The sequence below is a fragment of the Larimichthys crocea genome, chromosome VII, assembly GCF_000972845.2.
Source record: "Larimichthys crocea isolate SSNF chromosome VII, L_crocea_2.0, whole genome shotgun sequence".
NCBI classification, from domain to species: Eukaryota; Metazoa; Chordata; class Actinopteri; family Sciaenidae; genus Larimichthys; species Larimichthys crocea.
In genome coordinates this window covers 13,855,897-13,883,224 of record NC_040017.1, presented here as the reverse complement: position 1 = coordinate 13,883,224, position 27,328 = coordinate 13,855,897, and the positions used below count along the sequence as shown (strand labels likewise).

The 27,328-nt window shown below is 41.4% G+C and overlaps 2 protein-coding genes across 10 annotated transcripts in view; both read right to left on the bottom strand.

The window, feature by feature from the left end:
• Positions 1–230: 230 nt before the first annotated feature.
• On the bottom strand, positions 231–10,200 carry LOC104928524 (NACHT and WD repeat domain-containing protein 2). Of its 6 annotated transcripts, none has more exons than XM_019274642.2 (10): positions 9,993–10,200; positions 9,781–9,869; positions 8,714–8,821; positions 8,214–8,399; positions 7,989–8,115; positions 7,752–7,912; positions 6,699–7,049; positions 6,011–6,112; positions 5,183–5,936; positions 231–4,300 (listed from the first exon to the last, which is right to left on the bottom strand). In XM_019274642.2, exons 1-10 carry the CDS (start codon positions 10,084–10,086, stop codon positions 1,143–1,145), a joined length of 5,130 nt encoding a protein of 1,709 aa, XP_019130187.2. In that variant the 5' UTR covers positions 10,087–10,200; the 3' UTR covers positions 231–1,142. The 6 variants fall into 6 exon arrangements, with proteins under 6 accessions (XP_019130187.2, XP_027135915.1, XP_027135914.1 ...); XM_027280114.1 differs by having other exon boundaries at positions 7,761–7,912; XM_027280113.1 differs by having other exon boundaries at positions 7,989–8,112.
• Positions 10,201–10,613: 413 nt separating this feature from the next.
• The window catches only part of fchsd2 (FCH and double SH3 domains 2), a 62,253-nt gene continuing 45,538 nt past the window's right edge, over positions 10,614–27,328 (bottom strand). For 3 of the 4 annotated variants that reach the window (XM_010742809.3, XM_010742810.3, XM_027280381.1), the window contains 9 exons: positions 24,163–24,252; positions 23,849–23,911; positions 19,063–19,197; positions 18,599–18,682; positions 18,244–18,421; positions 17,052–17,272; positions 15,799–15,991; positions 15,612–15,700; positions 10,614–14,372 (listed from right to left, as the gene is read on the bottom strand). In XM_010742809.3, the coding sequence (XP_010741111.1) occupies positions 14,280–14,372; positions 15,612–15,700; positions 15,799–15,991; positions 17,052–17,272; positions 18,244–18,421; positions 18,599–18,682; positions 19,063–19,197; positions 23,849–23,911; positions 24,163–24,252 (1,146 nt within the window). In that variant the 3' untranslated portion in view covers positions 10,614–14,279. The remainder of the gene's footprint in view (positions 14,373–15,611; positions 15,701–15,798; positions 15,992–17,051; positions 17,273–18,243; positions 18,422–18,598; positions 18,683–19,062; positions 19,198–23,848; positions 23,912–24,162; positions 24,253–27,328) is intronic. The other variant, XM_019274639.2, reaches the window with a different exon arrangement.

The window sequence follows — 27,328 nt, the reverse complement described above, 5'->3', positions numbered from 1 at the left end:
TCTATGAGATCTTTAAAACGTTTATTTACACTTTACAAATGAAGTGTTGGTAACGCTTAATTATGTAAAATACAACTTATCTGCAAGAATACATATTTTAGGGTGAATAACATTTAATATATTATAACATAATATATTTAAGTCACTAAAAGTCCATGATGTACCTGAGTCCATGAGTATTTACAGACAATATTCTCTATTTCCTGAGATTTCAGGCAAGATGACACAAATTTATACAAATACAAAATGATTTAATTTCAAATAAATGATCGAGATGAACTCTGTGTTGACAATACATGCAGCAGACGTGGCAACAAGCTGAGCAGTCTGGTTCTGTTTTCACAGAAATGAAACTGGGTCATCATCATCATCATCATCATCATAATGGACCCTGTCCAGATGAAACTGCAGTTTCTAGAAAGAGGCGTTGTCTGCTTAGCAACAGTCTATTATTTTTTTTATATATATAAACATATACACACACAATACATATTTCAGTTTGTCACATCATTGCATTTATAATCTATTATGCAAGTTTGGGAGGGTTACTTTAATGTAATCTAATTACAATGACTAATTACCAGTAACATAACTTAAGCCTCACAATATTAAAGTAGCTTGATTACTTTCTGTTACTTTTATATTACTTCAACATCAAATTATTATGATATATACAATAAAGACCCTAGAAAAATAAAAATAAAAGTGAGTTTAAGCAACAAAAATGTGCTTTCTGTTCAGTGTGTTTTTCAGCTTTCACTCAGGTGAATCCAGACAGTAGCCTAAAGACATTTTCACAGATGGAAGGCATAATTTCCACTGTACTGTGATGTTGTTCCCTTTTTCTGCTTAAAAGACAAAATATTGGCAAAGTTTCCACCCAGTGAAAACTTTTTATTCACTAGATGATTTGATAATGAATTGGCAACTGTAAGCTTAGTTATGGTTTCACTAGAGAGGTCAAAGAGTGTGCTGTCGTGAGGCTTGTGATGTAAATGTGTGCACACCGCACACGTGCATGGTAGCAGTGTTGTTCTTTAAAATGTATTTTGAAATTATAATCCTGCAAACAATCCACATTTTTGATGGTTCTGACCTTATGCCTGTCCAAAAACACAGCCCCACAACGATGTATGTCCCTTTTAAGTCCATGTGATATTTGGGGTTGCTAGAGGTAACCACCTCAATGGTGCTCTGTCAAAGGGGCATTGTTTCAACTCACCATTCAAACAATCTCTGGACCTGTCTGACTCCTCAGCAGAGTTTGCGACATCTGAAATGGAATAAACACCTACAGACCCGTCCACAAAGCCCACAAACACACACTGCCTACACACAACCAGAGTCAACGGATACTTAGACAGACACGCGCTTCCTATTTTTTCCCCGTCTTCGAGTCGTACAACTGAGAGGACGGGCCTCGCATGCAGGGGACAGACACATCTTTTCTTCTGTGCGATGAAGTGGGATATGTAGGCAAGGTAGCATCCAGTTTTATCTAAACAAGCTCTAATGATGGGGCCCTCAGCTTTTAATGAGCACACTCTGACCTGAGATAAGTCCAAGAGGTTGATGGCTTCATTATCAGTGGACAGCAGGGCGTAGCTCCCATCAGAGGATGTTTGGAAGTCAGACAGTGGCTGACAGTGAAATGAATAAGGCAGCTGAAAGTGCCTGCACACCGTCTCCTCTGCTACTTTCCAGGTGTACACTGCCCCTGAGGCGGTCATCACCACCACAAAGTCTGGGTGCTCTGAAAGCGTGTGGAAAGCAACAACATTCTCTGAGCACGCCACGCAGGAGAAACGCTTGCAGATCAGACCCGACCAAAGACTGGCAGCTAACAGGTCTCCACGTTGGCGGCCAATAAGGAAGGTGCTTTCAGGCGACACCTGGGCGTCAGATAGGTACAGGTGTATGCTGCACACGATATTCCCTTGTGCCAGCTTCCAAACCTGAGTCAACCATCGCTCAGAAATACTCACCCCAAAATTACCATTAGGGGTGATGAGGATGTCTGTCGCTCTGCTGCCACTCATACGCAGGATGTTCTGACCTGTTTCTGTCTGCCAAATGTAAATTTCACCTCCTGAGAGTGTCACAAGGTGAATGTGATCTGGAGAAAGTCGCAGTTTTTCCACAGGACCATCATGTAGAAAGTTAGCATGTGGAAGTCCTGTTTCTAATCTCCATTTCCACACCGTCTCTGAACCATCAGCGGTGTAAAACCACTCCCCTGTTTGTTCAGCCACCACTTCTTTCACTCCGCATCCCATTTTCGGAGCTGAACCTGCAGCGTCTATCGTCTCAGAGTCCCACACTGTCAGACAGCCATCATGAGTGACACAAATCATATCTGAAGGCATTTTAAGGAGCGTACAAGGCTGCTTGTTTGTTTCTAAGGAGAGAACACACTCCCCTGTGCTGACGCTCCACACCAGGACAAGGGGACATGTGTCTAACAAAGCCAGGAAAAGGTGGCCATCTTGTGAGAGGACGGCGTGAGTGAACGCCCTTGCATGTGGAGCCAAGAACCGATCCCACAGCTCCCAGTCACATGTGTCCCACAGTGTGACCTGGTGAGATTGACAAATCAATAAAGTGTCGATTTCGTCTGAGTAATCTGTATTGATGACATCAGTAGATTTATCCCCAGTCAAGCTTTCTTTGACAAGTCTGGGCGGTTGTGTTTCGGCTGCCACGTCCCATAGGGTCACATTCCCTGCCCTATTAACACATGCCAGTTCCCACTTATCTTCACAGAGGATCATCAAGGAAACCGCATTGTGGTGTGAGTTTGAACACGTGCCAAGGAAACTGCTGGTGTTCATGTCAAATATGGACACTGTCCCGTCCTCCTGCCCACAGTACATGTAAAAGCCATTAGAGGAGCAAACCAAAGAGGTCACACAGCTCTGACACTGGAAATGAGTCAAGGTCTCGGTGGAGACATCAAACACACTCACAAAACTCTCATCTTTCCACCACAGAAATAACTTTTTCTCACATGCAACAAACCCCGCAATTGTATTTGCCGTTTGTTGGCTTGACTCAGTTTCCAAAGGGTCCTTAAGCTGTACAAACATTTCCGGGCCTGTCACATCCCACAAGAAAAGCTTGTTGCATCGTGTGGACAGCAACATGAATTTACCACTACTCTTCACCCCTGCAAACGTCAGCTCCTTCTGCTCACAGCTCAGTGATAGTTTGACTACATCGCATCCAGAACCTTTCCAAAACCAAGCCGTGCCATCGTCCATGATCTCTGCTACAATCCCATACTTCGTCTCAGCTGCTTCTATAACAGAAACATCTTTGGTATTGGCATCACATTTTAAGCACTGAACAGAAGGAACAGAGGTGGGAGCAGGGCAAAGCACTACTCCTAATCCACTTCCTCTTTCCCTCCTCTCCTGTCTGATCTTTTTGACATAGCCCTTGAGTGCAGGAAAGACCTTCAGATAAGGGAGGAGGTTTGTCTCCATGACTGTGGGCAGCTGCAGGGGTGAGTTCTGCAGTAAGCAAGCACAAGACTTCAATATGCTCTTAAATAGTGCTCTTTCCCTTGAATAACTTGAGTGGGATGACCCGTTCTCACCCACCAACATGGCTAACAGATCTCCAAGGAGTCCTCCTTGAACCATAGCCCGGTGAAACTCAAAAGACATTAACAGCTCACACTCCAACTCCTTCCATTTGTTACTTTCGTTTAAGTGATGCGGCAATTCTAAGACCTTCCTCAAGTTCACTTGGTGGGTGAAGAAAAACGGCTGGTTAGATGGCTGCCTGTCTATGTATATTTCCGTTTGGGCAGTGTCCTTGTTTGGTCCAGATTTCTGGTTCTCAACAAGTGGTTTAGCATTTCCACAAGCCCATCGGCCGCTAAAATAGTCTGCCATCGCGGAATGAATCTCCCTCCTCACCTCATGAGTGCCTAAATACCTCTTAGCCACCACCAGCTTGAAATGCCTGCTGCCCCAGAACAAAACATCCCACCCTGCAACTGTCCTCCTGATGAGAAACCTCCTCAAATCCAACAGAAGTCTCTCAACGTCGATTTGTGGGACCCTTATAGTGGATGAAGGCCTCTCACCCTGCTGAACATACTTAGACAGCACCTCATCATCAATGGACAGCAAGTCGGCGAGCTCAGCTTCAGTGAGCCCAGTCCTGGAGAGGGTGAGGTAGGACACGGCATGGGCCACGAGAGAGGAGCCATGTTTCTGCTCAAGATGATCCAGCAGTGCAGAAATGGACGAATGGACGCCATCGTGGAGAGACGACTCCGTCACATCTGAATCTAATGATGAAGAAGAAGCAGAATAATGAATGTAAGAACTATCAAAAAGTCATAGATATGATCCTTCATCATGAAGAACATGGGCACTGTAGTTTACTTTGTAGATACCATTGAATCAGTCCCACACACATCATTGCATGGTGTATATACAGAACAGTAGTTTAGTTTTATTCCTTTATAAGGCTTCAATGTCATAGCTGTTTAACGAGAGTATTTCTCTCACAATGGAACATTTGTTTTTTTTGTGTGGGACATCCAGCTTTCCATCTTCATTTCAAGTTTTCACTCAACAGTCTCTGATGGCTGGAAACCCATCCAGAAAGTGTGTTGTATGACAATTGTCTTAGCTGCAGCATACGTGCATATGTTACACAGTTTTTAATATGGTGGTTTAGACATTTAATTCTTCTTTTTAATTCTTCTAATAATATGAAAATGTAGTTATGCAAATGTAGCCTCATTTTTTTTTTCATGTGACAAAACCTTATTAAAAATGTGCAGGGAAAAATAAGAGACAAATCTTGCAGCTTGCACCCTTGGCCCATCCTCAAGGCACCCCAGAGTGTCACCAGCACACAGATCCTTGGCTGAAAATAGTCCTCGACAACAGTTTATTTCTGTTTGAGTAACATTTGCCAAAAGCTAATAGTCCCCTGCTGTTTTTGGGGAAATGAAACCTTTTTAATAATTAAACAATATTTGTGACCTATTTTTTAAAGACATCACATTAAGCAAGAAAGATTTGGCTCTTGGCTGAGCACCACATACAGAGTAGGGAGGTCTGAAAGTATTGAGACTAACACATCATTAGTTGTTGATTATAAGAAATATATAGAATATCACCAGCCATATCCTGTCTGTGTCTTAATGTCATAGTCGTACCAGATTGCCAGAGCGAGGTGTGTAGGTGCAAGAGTCGAGCGTAGAGAGCCAGACAACAGGAAGTCAGCGCCTGGTTCACCAGAGCCTGTTGCCCTGATGTCACTCTCCTCCCTGAACTGCTCAGCAGAGACGCCAACATCTTCACACACTGTTTCCTGTCCACCAATCCCAGCGGCACACACACATACCCTGATTCCCTCTCACTGCCCTCTGACACGAGGTGATGTGTGCTTCTTTGTGGGTTGATGGCTTGCAGAACTTGTGTTCGGCTGGAGGAGGCTGTGAGGATTACTTTGACGTTGGGAGGAAGGGGGAAGGGGAGGCTCCCAATGATCTGAGGCCCAAAGTTGTTCTCCATGAGATCAAGACCATTGAGGATTAAAATTAGAGGCCGTTTGGTAGAAGGCATGAAGGAGAGGAGGGATGAGAGATGTTCTTTAAGCTCAGACAGACATACGTCAGGTTTTATGATCCCTGAATATTGTATGGTCTGACGTTCTTGGTCACGCTCTTTAGTGGTGGGCTCATGATGAGGATCCAGATTAGATGTTGGGCTGCAGCTGGATTCATAGTCTGTAAAGTTATTGATACAGCTGGGATCTTTCAGGTCACTGGGAGAGGAAGATCTGCTGTGATATCTACCAGCAATCTGGTAACACAGACTCAACAACAGGTGCTTTGGAGAAGGGTTGATTGACAGATTGCAAAAATAAGTAATCACCACAGGATCGCAGTCTGGTAGCCAAGACTTTATCTGTGGAGAGAGACAGGACACTTGGTTGGTCTTGGGCGTTTCAATTTGTCACATTTCATTTTCAGTCCACGTACCTGCTGAGCACAATGTGCCATCAGAACTGCTTTCCCTGTGCATGGGCCTCCTGTCACCACTAATAGGTGCTGTTGTTCCCTCTGCTCCACATAGGCTCTAACCTACAGTAAATGAAAAGAAAACTCTAGTTATGCAACGCTGCTGCTGATATTAGTGGGAGCAAGTTATGTCAGTGCAACAAGACGAGAGGAATAGATTAGAAAACATCCATGACATGACTTTAAAGGTCCAATGTGTAAGATTTAGGCTCTATTTACAGAATATGGCATATGATATTCATTTATTTAGTGTATAATCACCTGAAAAGAAAAATTGTTATGCTTTTGTTAACATTTTTACAGTAGTCCAGAACAGACTCTGACTTTAGATAAGGTATATCATGGCACGTTTTTACGCACTTTATTCTTTGTGCTAGGAAGGATAAGGTGAGGCGAGGGGTTGTAATCAGCAACTACATACCAGATGCCACTTATTCCTACACACTGGTCCTTTAAAATTACAGAAAGGACTGACTGAATTGTAAAGCACTGAAGGTTTTTATCCACTGATCAGTACATGCCACACAACATATATCTTTCTTAGCTGTCAATCCTTCTATCTTACAAATGAAGCAGATGTGACCATAAGCTGATTAAAACCAAACATTTTAACACTGTTAACCATTCATAAAAACATCTTCATCCTGACCTTTTCCTCTTCTGGCCGGATGATGTCATAGAATCGAGACAGGATGTCACACAGCTGTTCCTGCTCGGCCTGCTCTCTGGCCAACGCCTCACCGAGCTGAGAGTCTTCACGGGTTTCCAAGATGTTCACGCTGTCAATCAACTCCAAAAGGTCAGAGTACACCTGCTGGCACAGGGACTCAGCATAGCTCCACCTCCTGGCTGTCGTGTAACCATGACGACGGTCACACTCTGTGGCACTGGTGTACACCACAAGCCGGGAGGAAGTGATGAGACCGGGGAGGAAGTCGTCACAAAGATCTGAGAATAATTGTCCATCGCTGGGTGTTGTTCTTGGGTAAAAGGTCGCACCCTGAAAATACAGGACATGGTTTTTATTCACCTTCGTCACTCTGCATCAGTACAATGTGTTTCATGTGCTTTACTACAAAAATAAGCCGTCATTTATAAAACATAAAATTAAATTAAAGCACATCTATCCCACTCTGTAAACGCAAATCACATTTCTCTGTCAGAAATTAATAATGAACTTGAATAAAAATGTGTAGAAAGCGCTCATTTAGCAAATTTCCAACATTACTGGAGGTGTGACTCATGTTCTGTTTCTCATAAGACATTTACTTGAATTAAAATGGTTACAGTCTTGGATATTTATAGTAGTTTAATGACATGATTTATTAGCCAAAGTTAACTACATCATGAAAACATCTTGCCATTAATATGATTAATATGAATATATATGTGTCGTTTCTTATAAGCCTCACTTGTTCCTTCTTTAAAAAGGAGACTTAAGATTTGGTTTCTGCCTAAATGAAAACAAAACTGATGTAACAGTGGATTTTTTTCACCTTGTTTTATTAGTCAGAAACCAAATCTTGAGTTTTGTTTTGACAGAAGGAGCAAGTGGGACAGAAACAGCATACATATATATTCATAGTATAGGTGCATTAATGATACTTGTCCTGTTCTAAGCATGAAAAATACTTTTGTCAGTGCTTTATACTATAATGTGGTGTCTCATGGATGAGTGACAGTGGGGTGTTCTGACACTCACCTCACACACCTCTGACTGTGGCTGAACTTGTGAAGTCATCTGTCGCTCTGTCTCTGTCTCTCCCTTTGCGTTGATGACCTTGTGGACGTAAACCAGGCAGCGTCTGACGATGTCATTATTAGGACAGCTGTCCAGAGCAAATCGTAGATCTGCGTCGAGGGCTGGAGAGACGCACACATTGAGTTATACTGCAAAATCTAGCAAGAACACACACACATCTATAGACATCTATCTCACCTGATCTGTAGTAGCTCCGGGCTCTCTCTGGGGTCATGAGGCCGTTGTGGACACAAAGACTCACAGTGGTCTGAAACACCTTTAACAGCTCGTTTTCTTCAGCCTTCATCTTGATCTCCTCCTCCTGCTGAAAACAGCACCACAGTCCCATAAATATTACTTATCCATGAAAACAGACAGTAAATACAGAAATCAATCAGTATTGCTGAGGATCAATGTGGCCACCTGAGGACAGCAGGTGCGTCTCAGACAGTAGGACGGAGGTATGGTGTTCTCGTCCCTCTGGTACACTCTCTCCAGCTCCTGCGTACTGATGCCCGCCTGCTGCCCTGCCTGCAGCAGCAACTGGTACTCTGACACCTCCACCTGGGCAGGTAGACTGGCTGTGCCATACTTATGTCCTGCCAGAGCCTGCAGCACCACGGTGTGGACACAGAAGTAACAGCAGCATTGTTTGTTTGAACCTGTGAGTGGATGCTCTGTCCAAACCCCAGATACCACAAAAAGGCTGAAAAGTTGCACTTATAATACTAGAAACCTCACGATTCAACACTCTAACAAACTGATAGTGTTCACTATACAGCGTTCAGGGCTGCTGGTCACTCTGTGTTACTCCAACTATGACGTAATTTAATATTTTTAAATACTATGGGGCTCCTTCAGGGCCTGAGGCTTCCTGTACTACTTTACATTCATGACTTAATTAATCCTGCTGATTTATTTACCAGTAAAAATGGTCCTGCCGAGCTCTCTCTGCATTCTTTAATCAGCTGCTGTCTGGTGTTTTCATCCGGCCAACGACCTGGATCACTGGACTCGAATGGGTCTATCACCTACAGACACACACATACAACATCATAGTAAAAACAATCCTGAGGAGAGATGATAAGCAGTTTATGAAAAGCACACAGTCAGGTGTAATAACAATTGGCCCGGCCGTGGCTCAGTGTCATACGATATATTTCCATCTTTCTAATAACACGAGCTGCTGAAAACAAACTGCCACACAAACTTGTCTACTACACGCAGAGTCACGTCACAGCTGCTCATCCTCTTTCTTTTGTGGAAATTAATTAAACAAGTTGAGTAAAACTGACTGCACTTTCACAGGAATGGCCTCGGGGAGGACGGGTGAAAGAATAAAGGAGGCACAAACCTGGAGCCTACCAAACAATAGTGCTTTTGTATTGCACTGTTCGCAGTGAGCACACACACACACACACAAACACAAGAGTCTTGATTATGCATGAATCTATTAGTGCCGAACAATTATCCAATCATTCTTCTGACTGAAAATTAATTGTCCGACAGTCTAGTTTGATTCCATGTTGTTAATAGATTTTGACTCAAACAAAACATTAACTTTAATTCACGACTTTCCCCTCCTGATTGCATCAGCGGTCGCTTTAATTATTAAACAAATGAAGGAATTTAATGAAGAGTTGAATGTTGAAGATAAAACTGAGGTAATGGAAACATCTGTAATCAATTATCTGTAACCGCTTATCCTCAGAGGTCGGTCGGTCTGTCTGTCTGTCTGTCTGTCTGTCTGTCTGTCTGTCTGTCTGTCTGTCTGTCTGTCTGTCTGTCTGTCTGTCTGTCTACGTGTTTCAGTGTAGCATCAATATGAATCCTGCCTCATCCAGATTATGTTTATGGTGTTAAATGGACAGAAAAGATGTAAAACTTTACTTTTAAAAGACATAACGTAGTAACAACACACAGATACAATTATCACTGATGTGTTTTCGTCGTAGTGAGCAGGATTTAAAAAAAATAAGTGAGTACTCACCCTGACATCCAGTCCCAGTGCAAGTCTACAATGCTCTCTAAGTTTGGGAAACACGCTCTCCCTCAGAGCTCTGCGCTCCAGCACACTATCTGTACACAGCATAAACACAAACACTCCTGTTTACACAATAACTCATAAAGCATGACCAAAGAACACACAAAAAAATAATTTGCTCTTCAGATGATACTGTAGTATAATGAATCATGACATACCCTCTGGGTTGGAGCACAGATAGAGTTTCACACAGGACGAGCTGTGGGTGGACTTTGAAGACGAGCAGTCCATTTGTTTTCTTCTGGAGCGCATGACGAATCAATAGCTGCTGTTAAAACGAGCAGAGAAAGAAGTTTTTGGCATGAATACATCCAGTGACCCAAATAAAAAGTTCATAGCTGCTGCTGCTCCTCTGCTGCTTTCTCTTTTCCCTCCTGAGCTCCACTCAGGAAACCCTGGCCTCGAGAGTGTTATGATCACACCCACTTCTAGGAAAGACAGGAACACACACACACACACACACACACACACACACACACACACACACACACACACACACACACACAAAAATAACAGAGAAAGTTTTCAATATTTTTTTTTTATTAATTAACATTTGTACACAATAAATACAAACTTTGTTTTGTTTTTTTGTACAGCCAATAATAATATGCAGAAAGACTTTTGCACCTGTTCTCATTATTGTCACCATGGCAACAGTCTGTGATAGAGAGAGAGAGAGAGAGAGAAGGCTAGTTGTTCCACCACATTGTTAACAGCAGCAGCTGTGCGGCTGCTCCAAAATCGAAGGATGGAAAAAAAATTAAAATAAAATAATTATATAATACATTAAAAAAAAGCCCCATACCAAATAATTAAACACTGTAATGGGACCAGTGGGGCTGTTAGAAAAGGGAAAATAATCATGTTCAAAGTGGCAACAAAAAGCCATAAATCTTGTTTATATTTGACAGATAGGCTGATAGAGGAGTTGTGTTGGGAAGTCCCGTGGAACACTGCTGTAAACTATAAACTTCAAAACAAGTTTGAGAAACCATTAGAAAGAAGATCTGAGAGAGGAGCAGAGGTTTAGATCTGAAGCTGTAACTAATATCCAGCATGTTTGTTAGGTGTGGGTGCTACACGAAATGTTCTTTAAAAAAACGATGCAAAAATTAATGATTTATTAGTATATTCTTCATTTCTTTCATCCCTTTTCTCACTCCGATATCCACCTTTCAAAGAGGAAATGTGAGACTTTCTCTTCTTACAAGCCTAAAGCTGTGCCCCAAGTCCATACTACATATAAATACTGTACAGTATGTATTTAAATCTTCATACTTTACACTGTTTTTGCAGTCATTACATGTGCTATAATACTGCAGCTTGATAATATCCTCTATACAAAAAAAGAAAGCAACAGACTGAATGCTTTATTTCTTGTTTTTCTTCATATTTCTGGAGCTGTCTCACAACATGGCACAATTAGCCTGAATTGTCTCCAGCTGTGATGAGCTCCTGCAATATGTGTCGCATCGTGACAGAAACATATTCAGCGTGAATGCTCCGCCTGATTGAAATCAATATGTAGCAGGGAACTGGGGACACATCTTTACATCTAACAGAGTTAAATTCCTCCTCATCCTCCTCTCCCCTTTGAAACAATCACACACGCAAACAGCCAGGCCTAACACGAGATGCTCCAAGTCTTCTTTGAAAACATCTCTTACTATTATCATGTTTTTTTATTTTTATTTATTTATTTAATAAGTTAAGGAAAACACCAAATTACGTTGTCCACAATTATCTCTCCGTCTCTTTGGAAGAGTGGAGAAAAAATAATCATCAGTCACACTGAAATAAAAAGAGGATCCGTCACAGAATCAGAATGAAAAGAACAGCGACTCTTTTCTATCCATTCTGATGCTATGTTAACATGCTGCTACTTTCCAGGGAGGGTACAAATAAATAAAAGTGCTACGTTGCCCTTTAGGCAAGGAGTTTTTAAAGGCTTGAAGGGTATTTAAGGGGGAGGATTTATTTACTTTGAGTAAAAAACACAACATAATTGTACTTAGCTCCATCTGAATGTCATTTGCTAGTTCTGTCCATTTAGCATGATGTATTTTATTTCATACATCTCTTCTGTTTTTCCGTTTCTATATACCACCATGAATCGTAGATGAAATGTAAGACACAAGGATGATATCAAACTGGAATTTCTTTTTATGGATGTTTTCTCTGCTGTGCTGAATAAAAAATGACTCACATAGTGATCTGATAGAGACAACAGAGAAAAATAATATCTAATGCGTATCAGCTAAACAAGGATATATGCTATATGTGAACAACGTGTCAGGAGATGTGATCTGTAGGGATAAAAGCTATGCAGTCCATTTCTTTGATTAATAAAAAAAAAAATCTCCTGACCTCAAATATGATCAGTGTCTATATGATTTCAAATAAAACTTTTCTTTGTCACCACATAGTGAGTATCAACAATTTCAGTGCCTGTGCCTGAACCGATCAATGACGCAAACTGACAGAATGAGAGAAGATATAGCAACGTGTGCGTAATATAATGTAACTGTATGTGTGTATATGATAGCCACCGATTCACACACTGACTGCCAATGGACAGAACAGACATTAGAGGAAAGAGGGAGGGAAAGAAAGGAAGGATGGGACGAGAGGTGGAGAAAAGAACAGAAGGGAGGATCCAGCCTCCTTTTTCTCTCTTCATTCATCCTCTCTCCTTCCCTCTCCTCTTTCCTCTCTCCTTCATACTGTATATTTACAATGCCCTTTCAGTATAAGATGAGGATAAAACTTTCACTACATATCAGACATGGTATTCCATTCAGCTCGAGTTAGTCTATATGAAACGCTGCGCATAACATTCCTATGACAACAGTAATGTACTGTACTAATACACATTGAATACGTATGATGATAAGGACTATATATGGCGAGGGAAGGGCTGGCGAGGAGGGACACTGCGTCCACACACCACCCAGTTTCTCTGTCCATTTACTTAAATCCCAACTGCAAACAAAATCATGACACGTTTGGCAAGTTTTGTACTTATTCACCCTCATCAAGCTTTAAAAAAAAAAAGTTTTATGGAGCCCTGACAGTCAAACTAGTAAAAGGTGTCAGATAAGTCACAAATATAACTTATGAAATACATTTTCAATTTATTAAATTATTGGCACATTTTTTAATTATTTATCTATTTTTTGTTCATTAGTCCCCATTTTCCTTCCATAGGACTGTGTAGCTAACTAGATTACCCGGCTAACTAAAATGCATCGAGCACAAGCCTTTTTTTTTCTTAGTTACCAAGCTGAAGTTGATTTTTGGCCACAAAACAACACCAACTACTATATTTAATGTTAATAAGCAATATCCTGTACTGAATACTGCTGTAGCATTAGTGTATACGCTCTTGTAACAGCAGCTGAAGCAAGCTACTTGCTACATTCTATCTAACGTAATCTTCCAGTGCATTTCTCGTCTGGAAATAGATTTTTACTGTGTCACCTTCAACATTTTGTATTTGTGTGTGACTTCATGTTTGATGTTTTCTCAAAATGTCAAACTAAATCCCATAGTTGCAGGTTCTAGGTAGCTAGCTTAGCTTGCAAACTAAAATGTTTCAGCTACTGTTGCAGAGTTAACACAGTATATGAGTGATTAATATAACTGTAGTGTAGCTGTGTAGTTTTATGAAGGCTGGTGTTCGATATGTTCAGCTACTACTGTTTTCAGTTTAGCGAGCTAGCCACACAGCCCTGTCCATTGCTTCAATCATTATCCTGATTCCTAAAAGTTATGTATGATTATAGATGATTACACTTAAAATATGAAGCTTTAACTTTCATTTTACAAACCTTTTCTAACAATATTCTGTTATATTTTTGACTTGTCTTATAACCTTTACTACATTTGATCAGTTTCAGGGCTCGATAAGATCTCGCTTCATTATTATTTATTAAGTCAGAGAAATTAGAATGATCTTCCTGTGCAGAGATAAACTGCTTCATCTTGATGTGAGCTTAAACAAAATAAAATAAAACTTGCAAAACCCATCATTAACTTTCCCTCACACTCCCCCTCTAAACATTCTTCCTCCTCTTCCTCTTCTCCAGTGTGCTCGGGTTTGCTGCCCGTTGAGGTGAAGTCTTAAGGCAAGAATGGAAGGACGGGGGAGGACGGAGAGGAATGTGGGGGGCGGATACTGCTGCACTTCATTAGGAAGCTAATATGGAGATTATTTAATTGGATACTCTGCCCTTCATCCCCTCTCTCTGCGCTCTTCTTCGACTTGATGATGAGTGAAGATGCGGAGAGGCCGGGGGTGTCTGACGTGGTTCAGTTTGGTTTACTTCACATCACTTTATTTAAGCTGACTTCAGTTCAGTTCAGTTCAGCCTGTAGGATACATATGTCTGTCATCTGTTTTTATTTTTTATGTCTCTATAACCGCCTGCCAGCTTGTCTGTCTGTCACACCAGTGTGATCTCCACCTCCTCCGTCTTGTCGCTCTTCTCCTGCTGTCGGCGGGGGTGTTGTTTGGGTGGAGGAGGAGCAGCTCGTACCTGCAAGAAAACATTAGAAATATACAGTTTTAAAAAACGGCAACACAATGAGGAAAACTATTGTCAAGGCTATAACAGATGTGCCCTACTTTTCCTCATTTGACAAATAGCATAATGTTAATTTCCTGCTCATTATATAATCTAGTTAGTAAACTTGACAAAACACCCCGGCACATATGTGTGTGTGTAGTGTTTCCCCCAGGTAAATGCAGGTGTGCGGTTGCCAGTCCCTGGTTGGCCCCAACTGAAGGAGGCGGGGACAACACGTTCGTGAGCTGTGCAGGGCCGGGATTGGCGCGGCATCCTTTCCGCGTCGCCAATGAGAGGGCCCACGCATCAGCATCACGGGCATTTAAACGGCAGCCACCCGAGCATCGTGGCGGCTTGACTTTTTTGTGTCAGAGCCGGTCCTGGCCACATTTGCGCCACATTTTCTTCTTCGGAGACTGCGCCCTGGGCGGTCGCCCACATTGCCCATAGCTAAGGCCGGCCCTGGTTTGTGTGGTGTTAGTCAGCTCGCCTCGTTAGTTGAATTTGTGAATGTTAACTCGTGTTATTTGAGGAGGTTTGTTTTGTGTTGATTTACTGGGACTGGGCAGGGTTTAGTTTAGGTATAGTTTTACTGACTGCACAATAGTATATTTCTGTTAGACCCATTAGTTCAGGGGTGCTGTTTTTGATGTGTGTTTTGTTATTTAGCGTTAGATTTAGATAGTGAGGTTTTTCTAGTTAGATATTACAGGCTCTGTTAGAGTTCTCTTTTTGTTATATTTGTTTGTTCGTTTGAAAGCACTCGCTCGCCCTTAGTTCCCTTTTGCCTCACCTCCTTTTGTTAAAAACGATCTGAACTTTCATTTATTAAAATACTTTTGTTTATTAACCTTAAAATCTGGTTTTATGTTACTTCTTTTCATACCCTGAGATATGGTCGTAACAACTGAAATATGTCAAGTGAAAAATCTTCCTCTGATCTAAAGTCCTGATCTGGTCTGTGGCACGGTGAAATTACAGCCAGATTACCTCATAAAATATTGTGTGATAACCTCAACATGTGTAAAAGTCACAGATTAATCCCTTCTTATCTATTTGTCCTCTGAACTTAGACAAAAACAACCTTTCTTAGACTCTGAGGCTCTGATTTCTTATGTGAATCTGGAAAAGAAAATGTTGTTGGACCCATTAAACTAGTCATGATAGTTTTATGATCATAAAATCTTCTAAAATAGCTATTATACTAACAGGTCGTAGTTTGCCCGGGCCTCCTTCAGGGGTAAATCTCAGTGGCTGAGGAAATCCTGGAGACACTGGACTCCTGCCAGAGCTTTGATCTACAGAGAGAGAGAGAGAGAGAGAGAAAGAGATTTCTATATCCTCACAGCAAAGAGCCACAATGAGCTTAATTAACCTGAATTACACACAAACTTACTGTGGGTGGAGAGTGGTCCCTTATGTGACGAGGCTGGCGGTGGAGGCTTGTGCTCCCCATTGAGTGCAGTGGAGGGTGAGCGTGGGAGAGGAGGCGGGGTGGAGGTCTCGGGGCTGGTGAAAGGGCTGATGGGAGGTTGGTCATACAGCGGAAGAGGTGGCAGAGAAGATGGTAACTTCAGAGACGGAGAAATCTGGGGAAAGAGGTAGAAATAGAAATAAATACATCACTGCGATCCTCGTAATAATAACATTATTAACGTGTTAGCAAACTGCAGCCTATTATCTGACCACCTGAGTCCAATATTCACTCTCTTAACTCTGTTGTTGGTCTCCACCAACTTCTGAGGGAAATATCTGACTAGGTGTCACACTGTGTTCACCAGCTAGTTGCTAATTGTGTCTGTCTGCTGTTTGGTGCTGAGCAGGTAGTGCAGTGAGTTTTTAGATTAGCTTTTTCCACTCAAAACTCAACTGTCTGTGGTTACAGGCTGTTAAACCAAAACAACAAATTCAAAGATGCTAAAATGCCCCATAGAGCTGAGGGGAACAACAAATACAGTCATTTCATCTGTTGTTAATGGAAACATCCTGATTGGAGCAGCTTTAGGATTTCGGTCTTTGGTTGAATACTCAGGATACTGTGAGAAATACCTTACAGATGTATTGTTGCTTTATTAGCTTGAAGCATGACCTTCCACTACATACAACTTTCTGTGGCAGCAAACCAGAAGGGTTCAGATTTTATTTTATTTCTTGACTTAAAAGAGTTGTTCTGGTGTGTTATGTCTACAGGCTTCTAGGAAGGGAGAGGCTGTATCCTTCCTGACGCTGAACCTCTAATAGGGAGCTCTGTGCCACAGATAAGACTTCCTTCTGTGATTGCAGGACAGGGTTTTTATCAGAGCGCTGCAGGAACACGGCAGTTCTGATCCACTGTTTGTGAACTCTGCCCTGCTGATAGAGTTACTGGACAACATCCAGGGAAAGAGGGGAGAGGGGGGAAAGTGGCACAGTACACTACACACCATCCTTGGTATTTGTGCCCTGAGGAAATACTGATAAGACCACATTTCCAGCTCCTCGAGAGTAACTTGCTGAATGTCAGCATGGGTGGGAGCATGTCTCCATTTTAAACGCTTTTCTGTGTTTTCCCACAAAGGTGAATGTGTCTAAGATCGCTTGTGCTACCCTTTAACTTAATATTAGTTTTATCTGTGAGATTCATCCCTGCATCGTCATGCAATAACATACCTGTATGTCACCCGTCCCTCCTCCTCTGGTGTCCCCATTCTCTGTGAAATCTTCCACCAGCACGGAGGGGAAGACGCCCACCCTTCCGTTGAGCTCCCCCTCCCAGAAGCCATCGTCTGTCTGAGTGTCGCGGCTCAACAGGCGGATCACCGCTCCTTCGGAAAAGGAGAGCTCCTCATCTGCCTGGCCCTCGTAATCATAAAGTGCGCGGACATACATCACTGCAGAGAGAAAGGCAGACAAAGGGACACAGAGGGAATAATTATTCTTGGGGAAACATTACTTTATGTCTGGCCTTTATATATGGCCCTCGCAGAGAGAGCAGAATAAGAAGGAAGGATTCAAAGGCAGTAGATTAGGTCAGGAATAATATAGTGCTGCTCTTGTTTGACCTTCTTATTTTGGCATGTAGTGAAAATATCTTTGACCAATGAGGTACCATGAATATGACGCACATGTTCTTTATTATCTGCTGTAATTAGGCAAGATGTCTTTTTCACGTTCAATCAGACAGCTGTGAGCCAACAAGTCTGATCAACATTAGTCAAAGCAAAGCACAGAGAAAGTTCATGTTTGTGATAAAGCTCAGCTCTTGCCCTTGCCTCGGACCAGACCTTCGAATCTACCAACTCCACCAAGTTCACTGATTCTATCTGATATCGACAACTCTCTTGACAACTTGTCTGCTGTTTCAACCACTGGTGTTTTGTTCTCTTTTTGACCTCTTTTACAGCTGCCTTGCTCTTGTTTCTGTTCCAGTGAGGCACTAGAATGACAAAATGTAGCTTAATAAAAGGATGAAAAGGAAATCAGGGAGGCCAGAGACTGTGGAAGCTGACAAAGAGCAGAACTAGAACCTGACTCTTGTTTTATTTTTTGCTGTTTTGTACCCACAGAAATATTTTTATCTTGTTTTACTCAGCAAGTTAGACAAACAACACTTGCTTATTCTAACACCCTGCTCTGCCAAATGAGCATTGTTTACAGCTGGACTCTGAGCAACACTTAGTGGAGCAGTAAAAAGAAAAATGCCTTAATCAGTGACTCGTAATAACCTTATTCTGGGAAAGAAGAAAAAAACTCACTTAACATAGGCACAACTGGAACTAACTTGTTTTACTCAAACTCCTGGCAAGCAGTTTAATTATTTAAAAGAACACTCGACAAGATGCTTAGTTTACAGCGTACTCACTGTTTGTGTCTCCGTTGATGCAGTTGGAGTGCAGCTCTGGCTCGGTGGAATTGGACGAGGTGTGTGATCGAGCATCGAGTGTAGCCAGTGACTGGAGCATGCTCAGCAGACTGTTGGAGGTCGGGAACTGCAGGTATTTCTCCGGGACGTAGCCCACTTGACCTGTCTTATTGCGAGCCTGGAAAGCAGATACACACACACACACACACACACACATGATGGAGTGCATTCACAAAGGAAACAAGAAAACATACATGACAGGAGGAACGGTGGTGAAATCGCACAGAGCTGAAATAATGCTTCTGTTGTTGAAACCTTAAACACAGTGTATATCTGTGTGTGTATGTTTGTGCACCTTGACCCAGTCCTCCATGTCTCCATCCTCAATGACCTCCAACATCTCCTGTTCATCAATAGTTAACTCATCTGGCTGAGAGGCCTGTGGGAGAGACATACCGACAGTGTTAAAGATAGAGAGAGAAGGATGAGAAAGCAAAAGGAGGTAAGAAAACAGGAGGGAATAAGAAAGGGAGTGGGAGGGAGAGAGCAGAAGATAAATTCAGTCTGCTCTTGAGGATTTATTGTATCCGTGGACGAGACATTCATATAGTATAGTAAAGATAAAATGCTAAAAAATGCATGGTTGTTAATGTTAGATAAACGCTTTGTGAAAATGCAAAGCAATTAGTCTTGTTTGTGTACATGGATCCATGTGGTTGTGTGTTGTGGTTGCGCGGGTAGCTGCAGACATTTGATATGTGTAGGTGTGTAAATATGCAACTGCAGAGGGTAACTGTGTGTGTGTGTGCTAGTTTCTACCTTGTATGAGTACAGGACTTTGCAGGTTAGCGGGTAGTTTCGGAGGGTTCCTGAAGGACTGGAGCTGCTGTCGTCGAAAACCTCCATGTTCTCTTCACACTCTTCCCCCTCCTCACGCTCCAAATCCACTGTGCCCTTTAACACACAAACACGACCAGATAAAGACCTCAGATTACCTCTGATAACTACAAGGACGAATGAGAAAAGATCCATTCACCCCCGAATGCTCCAGAGTAAAAACAAACACTCTCCAGATCAACAAAATAAAATGAACAAATAATGTGATTAGTATATGAAGTCTATCACATATTTAACATACACACACATATGACATCCAAAATACACTTCTGATGTCCCAGTCTTACCCAATCGTTCTCTCCCACTAACCTTGTTGTTCACCACCTCTGCCTCACTATCCCAACTTTTACCTCCACCACCTCCTGTGCACCAGTTGCAAACAAAGACACACTAACTTATCACCTTTTTTCCTCCTCTTCCCGTGTGTTTGCACTCTCTCCGAGCTACCATCACGATTTAATCTAAAGCCATGCTTACCTTTTCTCTGTGTTTGAGTTTCTCTGTCCTGCTCAGTGTGGGTACTGTAGCTTTTAGAGACAGGTGTAGAGGGACTAATGTTTCATACGAGCCAGCCCCTCCCTCTTTTGTTCCATGAGAATTTCACTGGCTTATATGAAGGTCATGTGATCTAACTGGTAGAAAGATCCATCACACACAGCAAGCTGAGCCGGCCACGACAATAGAGAGAGAAGGTGTGTGTATGTGTGTGTGTTTATCCATTCCTAAGTCATTGTGTTTGGTCATCAGATTTCTGTTGACACAGTAAACTCTACACCGGTGCAAACAAAACAGATGTGTGTTTTGTATATGAGTTGATCCCCTAGAAGAAAAAAATCTATTCTCTAGGGAAATAATAATCTTCAGGTGTGGTCCGAATAATAATTAACACACTTTCATCAAAGGTCTTCACCAGGAATGACCCTGACAACGAAAATACATACACTGCATGCTTCTATGTTGTACTGGGCACAGTTAAACCACCAGGTTCCCCAACTCCGCAACAAAAAGCATGAAACACTGAACTAATCAATTAATTTAGATGTAGAGCTGCAACTGCATCATCTTAGCATTTTCTAATTAGCACTAAACACAAAGTACAGCTGCGGCTGATATATGGTAGTAGTATTGGACACATTTAAAATGTTGTCTTGTTGATGGCGCTGTCAGGGGACATCTTGAGGGGGACATGAATGTAGTACGACAGGAAAAATGAGGGATTACCATCTTCAGTAGGATTCATCCTACATTGAGAATAATATATGGTAGTAGTATTAGACAAATAACAATGTTGTCCTGTTGATGGCGCTTTCAGAGTATGACATTATAATTCATCCTGAGGGGGGCATGAATGTGGGGATACAGGAAAAGTCAGGGATTTCAATCTTTTTTTAGGTTTCATCCTCTGGGGAGCACAAATGTCGACAATATTTTGCATTAGTCCACCCAATAATCTTTTACTGATATGTATTTAGAGTCACACAGTTATTTTCACATCTATAAAATGCTACAAGTTGCATTATGGGATTGTTAACACAAAGTTACTACTGATTTTGTGCCATTGTGGGAATGACTAACGGTAATGTATAGTGAGGAGGTAACATACACTTAAATAAGGAGGATAACTGCTGTGTTAGTAGCTGGTAAAACTACTAACCCCAAGAGGTAAACGCATCACCTGTGCAGCGACAGTACTTATTTTGTAAACAAGGTGTGATTACAGACACAGTCATGGAACAGTCACTTAACTGGGTGAAGGGATAGATTCAATGTGATAGAGAACAACTCATTGTCCACTCGCATATTTTGAGCTTTGGTGGCAAGGTCATATTTTCATTGCCACGTCACCCTTAGCTACTTTACTGCATTGATTTAAAGGTACACTGCACTGCCTCAGGGCCAATTCCATTTTATCCCTGAAGCGAAATGACCAGCATGTATTTCAGTAATAACCCAATAAAATAACCAAAAATACACCTCGGTGTGTGTACCAACAGTGCAGCTGAGATGCAGACCAAAGGCCAATTTTATTGGTCCTGGAGGTAATAACTGTGAAAGTGATATTGTAATGAACGTGGTGGCTGCCTGAAGAACTTGACGCTTCATGGTGTACAGTATTTCATAGTCGTGATAATAAAGTTGAGTGGAATAAAGATAGGGCCGAGGGAAGTGCCGGCTCTGTAGCTCTCCTGTCCGTATTAATATTCACAATCCATCCATCCTTTCTTCTTTCTAATCAGCAAACTGCTGTTAACAATTCTCTTTTTATTTCCTTTGTTGCACCTTGTTATTGTAATCACTTTCTCTTCGCCACGGTCACTCCGAATAAAATCAAAGGCTGTTGAACTGCTGTTAAACGCCTGCTGGTCTATTTTAATGACACCCACGCAAATGGGTTTTCAGCAAGTCTCGCTTCAACCTAATTTATCTTATACATAAGGAAACGAGAGTTGAAAGAAAACCTTACAGCCAAATTCACATTCTCAACTACCTGAAGGTAATTAAACATTTGGAAATGTGTAAGACGTTCAAAAGGTTTGGCTTGAATCAGATCTGATCGCAGTTCATTGTTTCGGTCACCTCTCTCTCTGTGCAAACATTCAAATTCTCAATATTCTCTGCAGTTTTTCACAATCTCTCTGTCTCTCTGTCTCTCTCTCTCTCACCTCTGCATCCAATTTTACTTCAACATTATCACTCTGACGCCAGCCCCTCCTCACCTCTTCCCCTCACCCCCTCCTCCACATCACACCCCCTCTTCTTATTTTCAGCTCTCTCTCTCTCTCTCCTCTCATTCTTCGGTAATTGTCTCCCTCTTTCACTGCATAACTCCTTCTTCTACCTCCCTCCTATCTCTTCCTAGGTTGCACTCTCTCTTATTCTCCTGACTTTCTCTCCCTTTCTCATACTCGGTGTCTCTCTCTCTCTGTCTTTGCTGTGAGCTGCAGTATCGTGTGAGCGGAGTGTCAAGTGCTTCCAATGGAGCAGGTCGACTATGTTTAGTCCTGCTGACAGACAGACAAACACACACTTGCATCTCCCCACACAGTCCCATGTGGGATTACACATCTATACATACACTCTCCTCCCTGTACACAAAGATGGAGGGAGTGAGGGAAATGCACACGCAAATGCACAAAGGTACATGCAGATAAATATCCATAACTCACATACACATCCAGTCGTAAGCACACACACACGCAGCATATACGTCTGTATTAATGATTGTGTATAATTAGAGTGGTTTAGGTGTGACGTGAGATTCATCAAACATAATTTTAATGTTAGATTAAAAAAAGAAAAAAAAAGAAAAATAGAATAACGCTTTTACCTGTAAAATTATGTGATAATTAAACTTTTGTTTGGAATTTTTAAATCCCTCCATTTGGGACAAGAAGTCACTTTTAAATTTAATATAAAGGGATGATTTGAAATGTGGGGAAATCCACTCACAGAAAAATGACACCACTCTCAAGTATGGGCGCGAAATATGAAGCTAGCACCTGCCGGTTATTTAGCTTAGCTTAGCACAAAGACTGGAAACGGAGGGAAACAGCTAGCCTAGCTCTATCCAAAAGTAACACAACCCGCTGACCAGCACCATCAAAGCTCACAGATTAATACTTTATATGTTGTTTGTTTAATCCATAGACAGTATTAGTGAGCTTTAGGGCTTATGTTTCCAGTCTTTGTGCTAAGCTAAACTAACATGCTCATAGCCCTAGCTACATATTTAGCACACAGACTTGTGTATTTCCCACAGTATCACCCTTTTTGTTATTGGTGGAAAGCTGTACATGGTAGGAAAAAATGTCAATCCACCAGTGCCAGTAATGAGGGAAGGGGAATGTGGAACTACCTGGAGTCCACCTCCTCTCCGCTGACATGCACAGAGTATGCGTGCACACTCATAAACACTATGAGGCGATAAAAAAGGTCCCTTCAGGCTTTAGATATGTACTCACTCCATCTTCCCATTAAAGTTAAGGGTCATGAAATAAAAACTGCACAGCTTGTGCGAAGACTACATCAGTATTCCAATGGGGATGTGGGGCGTTTTATAAGGCTTTAACTGGTGTGACAGATGATTAGGCAGAAGGGCTGAGGTCAATTATCTTGTAATTTACGTCATTCGGGAAATGATTTGTCAGGAGAACTGTTCTAGTTGGGTGGTTTTCACTTACAATGAAATCATAAAGAATAAAAAGTCTATGATTATGAGTCAGTCCCTCAGAGTTTAAAATTACACATTTGAGTGTGTTGAATTCAAGTCGAGTCAAATTTGACTCATATATCACAAATCACAAATTTGCCTCACAGGGAACTGAGTGCTGTGTTTGTAGTGCAAGAAGAGAAACTTTTGGAAAGACAGTTGAGCTTATAGTAGATATATGACTGACAAACAGTGACACTATTAAGGGGTCTGGTGATTTTCATTTAACGTGAGTAAAAGAGGTCACCATGCATACAACAGATATTAAAAAGATACTTGTCTTTCTTCTTTCAAATTGGTGACAAAATAATTTATACATGTATGTATTTGTGTGAAAGCATAGAGGTTGTCACATTAGAGTTTATATTATGTTTAGTTTTGTGGTTCCGTAATCCCTCCGATATTTTTTCAGATTGAATTAAAAATCGTTCTGTTTTTGTTACAAACAGGACGAGAGCTGCTGCAGCAACGCACGCACAGTGAGGGGAGGTGTCTCACCGACAGTGAGGGATCGTGGGAAGTGTAGCTGGCCCAACGTTCATTCTCCAACTCCTCCATCACCTACAGCATGCACAAAGAGAGCGAAGGGGGGTTTATACACATATTGCAGACACGCTCACACACATACTGCTCTACACAAACAGGAACTCATGCGTGAAAGGGTTTAAATATGCACACACACAAACACTCCGAGGGCTGCAACGAATGAAACAAGTCAGGCAGAGAGAAGGAGAGGCTTACACACACACACACACACACACACACACACACACATCTATACCTTCTCAAACACTCGCTGACAGAATACACACCTGGTTCATGGCGCTCTTCAGCCAGGTATCCACCGCAACCCCCACTTGTCGCAGAAGGTCCAACCGAGCCTCAGCTTTTAACTTTATTGTCTGTGGGAAGAGAAAGGGTTAAGAAGGTTAAGAATATCAAATATATGAATGACCAACACTGTTTTTCTTCTTTTTTGACTTTGGTCCCATTTTATCTAACTGGTACCTGAATGAGAGGGAAATGTTATCATGAGTAATGAGGGAAATACATCAAAAAGAAAAGTTGTAAAATGGAATTTTGCAATTTTAATATGGTCTCCAGGTTGAAAAAGCAACTTCCTGCTTCATATTTAGTCACTGGCAACTTTCCCACTGACAGAAAACCATCCCCTTATACAAGAAAGATGAAAAGACACAGTAGATATATTTTTTTTTAGCTTAGATGCTGAGACAAAACAAGTGCAAGTCAATAACAATAAAATTCGCTATTAGCAAACATCACTATATACAATAAGCACTCAGGCGGGAGCTATTTCTCATATATAATGGGTTTTTGAATGGATGCAGGGAGAAAGACCTCAAGTGAACCTGTATAACACTTTCTAAAGTACTCAAGATGAAGCTTGTAGCCATCTCTTAAATCACATCTTCACTGGAAAAAACTGTAATTTTCATGCTCTTTTGACCTTAGAGTTGTATTAGATTGCATGCAACACAGCTCATTGACAGAGTGAGGATGTAAACTGGATTTACACACCAAAATGTGTTGACTTTTAACAAGCTGTGAACACTGGACATGTGCTGTGTTCTCTGCTAATGAGCCAATATGATGCTGCTATATCCAACAGTAACCAAACCCCCGAGATTTACATTCAATCTGTCTCGCCTCCTCAACTTTCTCTTTCATCTCTGATCCTCTTCTCTTTTTTTGCCTGCTGTTTCTCACCACTTGCATCAATTTCCTCTTTCATTATCCTCTACTTTCTTTACTAACCGATGCTGACAGAGCAGATTGATGATAGCTCCCTCCCGTAGAGACATGCAGCCAGTCAGACAGTCAGACAGACAGACTGTCAAAGACAGACTTCCCGGCTTTGATCAATAAAGACCTGAGGCCTTTAAGTGCCTCTAGTTTTTTTTTTCCATTGCGCTAGCAGCACCCAACAAATGCAAAAGATATGCAGCAGCCTTCGCCACTGGTGTTGCTGATGGGACTGTAAATACCGGACTACAGCGGTGAAAAGTTAAAACAATAGCCGATACACAGATCACTGGTGGATAGACTGTATAACCTCAGAGAGTTTGGCTGGGCAGCTCTAATCAATAAAACTGACAGAAAGGTAGACAGAAAAATTGATGGAGAGAAATACGGGCAGAGAGATACTGCAGGAAGGAAACTCTTGAATTCTGAATTACGGAAACAGACGTAACCACAAATACAAAGAACTCTGGTGCTCTTTAAAAAGTGCTGCAAACATATCAATGACATGTATGTGAGATCAATCTGAAACGACAGACTATAAGAATATAAGGAGCTACATATTCTGTGTGAGGTGTTGCCAAACATCAACAAGAGGCACGGTGGGATCAAATTAAACAGTTTATACAAGGTACTAAAGAAGAACCATCAGCTCTGGGTCTTTTGTTTTTACAGACACAATATGTGCACTGTGTTTTTTACCAAAGGTATTAATATGCCAATGCAGATAGAAGATTGGCTAAATTATGAGTAGATCCAATAGATTTTCCAATCTTTAGTCTTGTTCACGCCCAGTCTTGACTCTGTCTTGATGGATCTTCTGTCTGAAGGATTTTGATACCACGTGTTAATGAGGCCAGCCTGTCTGCTGGAGCCAGTTTGAGACAGCCTTCAACAGCTCATTAGTATGTAGACAGCCTCTCGCCTCAACTGTTCTCACTCTCTCATCCTCCGAGAACTCTTTAGGAAGAGGAAAACAGCAGAGGCGAGGCCAATAATCATTTAATATCACTTTAGGGAGTTTTAGATGCTCTTGCTGCTGTGTTTGAAAAGTGTGCATACAAGAGAGGGAAGACAGAAACAAACATGCAAAAAAGTTTGTCTGTGAAAAGAATATTCTCAAATATATATGTACTGTATATTTGTAGCAAATACACGCACTTCAAACATCACATTCTCTGAGACAAGTTAATAGTGATTTTAGTGAGCCATAATATATATGTTTCACTTTATGTTCTGAAAATGTGACTTATCAAAGCATGTATACCTTTGCTGGGAAATTCTGTTAGGCTCATAACTATTCTTGTAATTTCAGAGAAGGACAGTTTCTAGTTTCAGTATCCAGAGTCTTTTATCAAGCACTCAAGCAGAGGCCATAAAATCAGACCAGCATTTGTCGAGAATACATAACTCTACTCTCTTTCAATGTTTATTGATTCCATTCAGACAGAGGCTATAAAAAAAGGATCCTTCTAAAGATTGAGGAGCGTACTGTTGAACACTGTGGAATACATTCGAGGCATTAAACATCCACACTGTTGTATTTTTTTCCTGTTTAGTTCTTTTAGATCCTTTCTCCTAATGTGTGATGACAAAGCAACACATTTAGTGCGACATTTGACCTTAAGGTATGTTATTTTGATGAAATTCCACCTTTTACATCATAACAATATAAACACTACTCAATCAGGCATCAGGGGATAAACAAATGATTTATGTTCATGTTTCCCATAGAAGATTCAGATGGAAGATTGTGGGACAACACAGCAAACCTGCTGACGTTACTTGTATATTGAACTCTATTAAAGCTGAAACTTGCATCTTCCTCACAGATCTGCAGTTTGATGTGCACTAGACAGCTCATCGACTCTTACCATTGATTTTTAAAACTCCGCCGTCAAAGCGTTTAAGATGTTGTCACAAGCAAATTAGGCAATCTGTAAATAAAGGACATGTAGGGAAGACAACTATGCTATCAATCTTTCTTACTGGCTGGTAACACGCTGCTTCTGAAACACAAGTTTTTAGCTGATGATGACACTGAAGATGATACTGATGTAAAACCCTGATAGAAAAAAACACACCATGTATCTTAATTCGCAAATTCTAAATATAGGCCAAGCTTTATTTTCTTGTTTATAAGGTGCTACTGCAAGATGCTTGATGGGCTGAAGTTGGGACTTTGTGTAAAAGGGAAGAATGGCGCAATCACTATCC

Excerpts from the sequence above, each read along its gene's own strand:
- LOC104928524 (XM_019274642.2), bottom strand. The coding sequence starts at position 10,086 with ATGCGCTCCAGAAGAAAACAAATGGACTGCTCGTCTTCAAAGTCCACC. Across the intron at positions 8,822-9,780 it reads CACTGGGACTGGATGTCAGG|GTGATAGACCCATTCGAGTC; the intron begins GTGAGTACTCAC and ends GTGTGTCTGTAG. Across the intron at positions 4,301-5,182 it reads CACCTCGCTCTGGCAATCTG|ATTCAGATGTGACGGAGTCG; the intron begins GTACGACTATGA and ends CTTCATCATTAG.